At 56.6% G+C, this 6006-nt stretch overlaps 1 protein-coding gene across 6 annotated transcripts; it reads left to right on the top strand.

The window, feature by feature from the left end:
* Window positions 1–1593, top strand: LOC140077329 (lymphocyte antigen 6B-like). Of its 6 annotated transcripts, none has more exons than XM_072124401.1 (3): window positions 1–212; window positions 1069–1209; window positions 1328–1593. In XM_072124401.1, exons 1-3 carry the CDS (start codon window positions 173–175, stop codon window positions 1513–1515), a joined length of 369 nt encoding a protein of 122 aa, XP_071980502.1. In that variant the 5' UTR covers window positions 1–172; the 3' UTR covers window positions 1516–1593. The 6 variants fall into 6 exon arrangements, 4 of the variants coding, with proteins under 4 accessions (XP_071980502.1, XP_071980503.1, XP_071980504.1 ...); XM_072124402.1 differs by having other exon boundaries at window positions 1–247; XM_072124403.1 differs by having other exon boundaries at window positions 1–282.
* Window positions 1594–6006: the final 4413 nt, after the last annotated feature.

Here is a 6006-nt window from a genome sequence, read left to right as displayed (position 1 = left end):
GACCCCCGGGTTCTGCTATCTTGGGGTCACGGGGAGCGGCGGAGTCTTCCTGATGGGGGTTGTCATCCTCAGTGGGAGAAGAAGTTGGTGAAGCCCCAGAAATGAGCAGATCCCGGGAGGAGGAGATTAGGGATTAGCGGCGGCTGTAATCCGGAGAAGGGACGGATCCTCCATGTGGCCGCTGCTCCTCGCCCTCCTCTGCTCCGCGGCCGGTGAGTAGTCGTGATGGGGGCACAGGACGCGGCCGGTGAGTAGTCGTGATGGGGGCACAAGACGCGGCCGGTGAGTAGTCGGGTTGGGGTCGCAGGACGCGGCCGGTGAGTAGTCGGGATGGGGACACAGGGGGCGGCCGGTGAGTAGTCGGGATGGGGTCACAGGGGGCAGCCGGTGTCCTGCATTATGCTCGTGTCTTGTTATTACGCCGAGCTCTGCTTGCTGTCAGTGAAGGGAAACCTCTTGCATGTCCGGAGGGAGTCAGACAGCTGGGGCATCGTTACAGTGTAGCAGCTCAGAACCTCCTCGCCATCCGTTGCATATACCTGAGTCAGGTGTCGCCCTCCTGCGGTACCAACTATGGCCACACGATGGCGCCACCCTCTGCTCGCCGCTGGTACTGCAGGTAGATTTCTGTATTTTCTTAGATTTTTGCGCTTGATAAATGTTCTGCAAGGACCCACAGGACACTTAGAGTGTGAGCTCTGATGGCCAGAGACCTTCACTTGTAAAGATTCTTATTGAATATGCAAAATCAACTCCAGAGGCAAATCTTATTTGTATTGGAAGAATGTAAAATCGATCATGAACCTACAAGCAGCCGGGAAGGGAAAACCGCAGACAAAGCGCATTCATGGCCTGACCGAAAACCTTCTATACACGAAATCCGGTGATTTACAATTTTGATGATGATGGATTCAACATTTTTCCAATAAAAGATTCAAGGTTTTATGTACAAAGTTGTAGCAGATTCCCTGGAGCCCAGGAGCAGGTGAGCGCCTATTGTGGCGCCTCTAGTGGCCGCTGTGTGCACTGCAGGTAGCCCATAAGTCGTGTCCTATGTTTGTTGTGCAGCCCATGGCCTCCGGTGCTACAGCTGTAACATCATCTCCGGGAGCAGATCCATAGACGAGGGCTGCACCAGCCCCGAGCCCGTCACCTGCTCACAGAGTCACCAGGGATTCAAGCAACGATTCTGCATCAGGACGGAGAGCGGTGAGTGCTCAGCCCTTCACGACTACACTGGGTAGTCTGTTACCATGGAGACACATGGTGTTAACATTAGACGTCAATAATTATTTCTTTTGCGTTAACCCTTTGCTTCCCGCTTTAGTGGTTTTGGGGAAGCTCCTGACCAGCGGCTGCGCCACCTCCCGCCACTGTCACCAGCACGAGCTCCCGGGGGTGCGGATCCGGTGCTGTGATACGGATCTATGTAACGGGGCCACACTCCCCACCACACACAGGCTCCATCTCCTCCTCGGCCTCGTGTGGATCATCTTCCTTCTGTACAATCTTTGAGATTGGGGAAGATCAATGAAACCAAGACCTCAGCCCATGGATCTTTTCATCCAGTAATAAAGTGATAAAAATCTTGTGTTTTCTGCTAATAAATATCTGCAGTGATCTGCTCCTCGTATCCTCTGTCGCCCCCAATCAGAGAAGTGATAGGGGTCCCTGCTCCCCATCTACAGGAGGTGCACACAATGATAGGGGTCCCTGCTCTCCATCTAGAAGGGGTCTGGGGGTGCACACAATGATAGGGGTCCCTGCTCTCCATCTAGAAGGGGTCTGGAGGTGCACACAATGATAGGGGACCCTGCTCTCCCTCTAGAAGGGGTCTGGGGGTACACATAATGATGAAGAGCAGGGTCCCTTATCTGCAGGAGGTCTAGGGGTGCACACAATTATAGGGGTCCCTGCTCTCCATCTAGAAGGGGTCTAGGGTGCACTGAATGATAGGGGTCCTGCTCTCCATCTAGAAGGGGTCTGGGGGTACACACAATGATAGGGGACCCTGCTCTCCATCTAGAAGGGGTCTGGGGGTACACACAATGATAGGGGACCCTGCTCTCCATCTAGAAGGGGTCTGGGGGTGCACACAATGATAGGGGACCCTGCTCTCCATCTAGAAGGGGTCTGGGGGTGCACACAATGATAGGGGACCCTGCTCTCCATCTGCAGGAGGTCTGGGGGTGCACACAATGATAGGGGACCCTGCTCTCCTTCTAGAAGGGGTCTGGGGGTGCACACAATGATAGGGGACCCTGCTCTCCATCTAGAAGGGGTCTGGGGGTACACACAATGATAGGGGACCCTGCTCTCCATCTAGAAGGGGTCTGGGGGTGCACACAATGATAGGGGACCCTGCTCTCCATCTAGAAGGGGTCTGGGGTGCACACAATGATAAGGGACCCTGCTCTCCATCTAGAAGGGGTCTGGGGGTGCACACAATGATAGGGGACCCTGCTCTCCATCTAGAAGGGGTCTGGGGGTGCACACAATGATAGGGGACCCTGCTCTCCATCTAGAAGGGGTCTGGGGGTGCACACAATGATAGGGGACCCTGCTCTCCATCTAGAAGGGGTCTGGGGGTGCACACAATGATAGGGGACCCTGCTCTCCATCTAGAAGGGGTCTGGGGGTGCACACAATGATAGAGGACCCTGCTCTCCATCTGCAGGGGGTCTGGGGGTACACACAATGATAGGGGACCCTGCTCTCCATCTGCAGGAGGTCTGGGGGTGCACACAATGATAGGGGTCCCTGCTCTCCATCTGCAGGGGGTCTGGGGGTGCACACAATGATAGGGGACCCTGCTCTCCATCTAAAAGGGGTCTGGGGGTACACACAATGATAGGGGACCCTGCTCTCCATCTAGAAGGTGTCTGGGGGTGCACACAATGATAGGGGTCCCTGCTCTCCATCTAGAAGGGGTCTGGGGGTGCACACAATGATAGGGGACCCTGCTCTCCATCTAGAAGGGGTCTGGGGGTGCACACAATGATAGGGGACCCTGCTCTCCATCTGCAGGGGGTCTGGGGGTGCACACAATGATAGGGGACCCTGCTCTCCATCTAGAAGGGGTCTGGGGGTGCACACAATGATAGGGGTCCCTGCTCTCCATCTAGAAGGGGTCTGGGGGTACACACAATGATAGGGGTCCCTGCTCTCCATCTAGAGGGGGTCTGGGGGTACACACAATGATAGGGGACCCTGCTCTCCATCTGCAGGGGGTCTGGGGGTGCACACAATGATAGGGGTCCCTGCTCTCCATCTAGAGGGGGTCTGGGGGTACACACAATGATAGGGGACCCTGCTCTCCATCTAGAAGGGGTCTGGGGGTAAACACAATGATAGGGGACCCTGCTCTCCATCTAGAAGGGGTCTGGGGGTGCACACAATGATAGGGGTCCCTGCTCTCCATCTAGAGGGGGTCTGGAGGTGCACACAATGATAGGGGACCCTGCTCTCCATCTAGAAGGGGTCTGGGGGTGCACACAATGATAGAGGACCCTGCTCTCCATCTGCAGGGGGTCTGGGGGTACACACAATGATAGGGGACCCTGCTCTCCATCTGCAGGAGGTCTGGGGGTGCACACAATGATAGGGGTCCCTGCTCTCCATCTGCAGGGGGTCTGGGGGTGCACACAATGATAGGGGACCCTGCTCTCCATCTAGAAGGGGTCTGGGGGTGCACACAATGATAGGGGTCCCTGCTCTCCATCTAGAAGGGGTCTGGGGGTACACACAATGATAGGGGACCCTGCTCTCCATCTAGAAGGGGTCTGGGGGTGCACACAATGATAGGGGACCCTGCTCTCCATCTAGAAGGGGTCTGGGGGTGCACACAATGATAGGGGTCCCTGCTCTCCATCTAGAAGGGGTCTGGGGGTACACACAATGATAGGGGACCCTGCTCTCCATCTGCAGGGGGTCTGGGGGTACACACAATGATAGGGGACCCTGCTCTCCATCTGCAGGGGGTCTGGGGATACACACAATGATAGGGGACCCTGCTCTCCATCTGCAGGAGGTCTGGGGGTACACAATGATAGGGGTCCCTGCTCTCCATCTAGAAGGGGTCTGGGGGTGCACACAATGATAGGGGACCCTGCTCTCCATCTAGAAGGGGTCTGGGGGTACACACAATGATAGGGGACACTGCTCTCCATCTAAAGGGGGTCTGGGGGTACACACAATGATAGGGGACCCTGCTCTCCATCTAGAAGGGGTCTGGGGGTGCACACAATGATAGGGGTCCCTGCTCTCCATCTAGAGGGGGTCTGGGGGTACACACAATGATAGGGGACCCTGCTCTCCATCTAGAAGGGGTCTGGGGGTACACACAATGATAGGGGACCCTGCTCTCCATCTAGAAGGGGTCTGGGGGTGCACACAATGATAGGGGACCCTGCTCTCCATCTAGAAGGGGTCTGGGGGTACACACAATGATAGGGGACCCTGCTCTCCATCTAGAAGGGGTCTGGGGGTGCACACAATGATAGGGGACCCTGCTCTCCATCTAGAAGGGGTCTGGGGGTGCACACAATGATAGGGGACCCTGCTCTCCATCTAGAAGGGGTCTGGGGGTGCACACAATGATAGGGGACCCTGCTCTCCATCTAGAAGGGGTCTGGGGGTGCACACAATGATAGGGGACCCTGCTCTCCATCTAGAAGGGGTCTGGGGGTGCACACAATGATAGGGGACCCTGCTCTCCATCTAGAAGGGGTCTGGGGGTGCACACAATGATAGAGGACCCTGCTCTCCATCTGCAGGGGGTCTGGGGGTACACACAATGATAGGGGACCCTGCTCTCCATCTGCAGGAGGTCTGGGGGTGCACACAATGATAGGGGTCCCTGCTCTCCATCTGCAGGGGGTCTGGGGGTGCACACAATGATAGGGGACCCTGCTCTCCATCTAGAAGGGGTCTGGGGGTACACACAATGATAGGGGACCCTGCTCTCCATCTAGAAGGGGTCTGGGGGTGCACACAATGATAGGGGTCCCTGCTCTCCATCTACAGGGGGTCTGGGGGTACACACAATGATAGGGGACCCTGCTCTCCATCTAGAAAGGGTCTGGGGGTACACACAATGATAGGGGACCCTGCTCTCCATCTAGAAGGGGTCTGGGGGTGCACACAATGATAGGGGTCCCTGCTCTCCATCTAGAGGGGGTCGGGGGTGCACACAATGATAGGGGACCCTGCTCTCCATCTAGAAGGGGTCTGGGGGTGCACACAATGATAGAGGACCCTGCTCTCCATCTGCAGGGGGTCTGGGGGTACACACAATGATAGGGGACCCTGCTCTCCATCTGCAGGAGGTTTGGGGGTGCACACAATGATAGGGGTCCCTGCTCTCCATCTAGAAGGGGTCTGGGGGTGCACACAATGATAGGGGACCCTGCTCTCCATCTAGAAAGGGGTCTGGGGTGCACACAATGATAAGGGACCCTGCTCTCCATCTAGAAGGGGTCTGGGGGTGCACACAATGATAGGGGACCCTGCTCTCCATCTAGAAGGGGTCTGGGGGTGCACACAATGATAGGGGACCCTGCTCTCCATCTAGAAGGGGTCTGGGGGTGCACACAATGATAGGGGACCCTGCTCTCCATCTAGAAGGGGTCTGGGGGTGCACACAATGATAGGGGACCCTGCTCTCCATCTAGAAGGGGTCTGGGGGTGCACACAATGATAGAGGACCCTGCTCTCCATCTGCAGGGGGTCTGGGGGTACACACAATGATAGGGGACCCTGCTCTCCATCTGCAGGAGGTCTGGGGGTGCACACAATGATAGGGGTCCCTGCTCTCCATCTGCAGGGGGTCTGGGGGTGCACACAATGATAGGGGACCCTGCTCTCCATCTAGAAGGGGTCTGGGGGTACACACAATGATAGGGGACCCTGCTCTCCATCTAGAAGGGGTCTGGGGGTGCACACAATGATAGGGGTCCCTGCTCTCCATCTAGAGGGGGTCTGGGGGTACACACAATGATAGGGGAC

Source organism: Engystomops pustulosus, chromosome 9 (assembly GCF_040894005.1).
Source record: "Engystomops pustulosus chromosome 9, aEngPut4.maternal, whole genome shotgun sequence".
Classification (NCBI taxonomy): Eukaryota; Metazoa; Chordata; class Amphibia; order Anura; family Leptodactylidae; genus Engystomops; species Engystomops pustulosus.
This window is presented reverse-complemented; position numbering and strand designations above follow the sequence as displayed.

Excerpts from the sequence above, each read along its gene's own strand:
- LOC140077329 (XM_072124400.1), top strand. The coding sequence starts at position 574 with ATGGCCACACGATGGCGCCACCCTCTGCTCGCCGCTGGTACTGCAG. Across the intron at positions 620-1,068 it reads GCTCGCCGCTGGTACTGCAG|CCCATGGCCTCCGGTGCTAC; the intron begins GTAGATTTCTGT and ends TTTGTTGTGCAG. Across the intron at positions 1,210-1,327 it reads CTGCATCAGGACGGAGAGCG|TGGTTTTGGGGAAGCTCCTG; the intron begins GTGAGTGCTCAG and ends TTCCCGCTTTAG.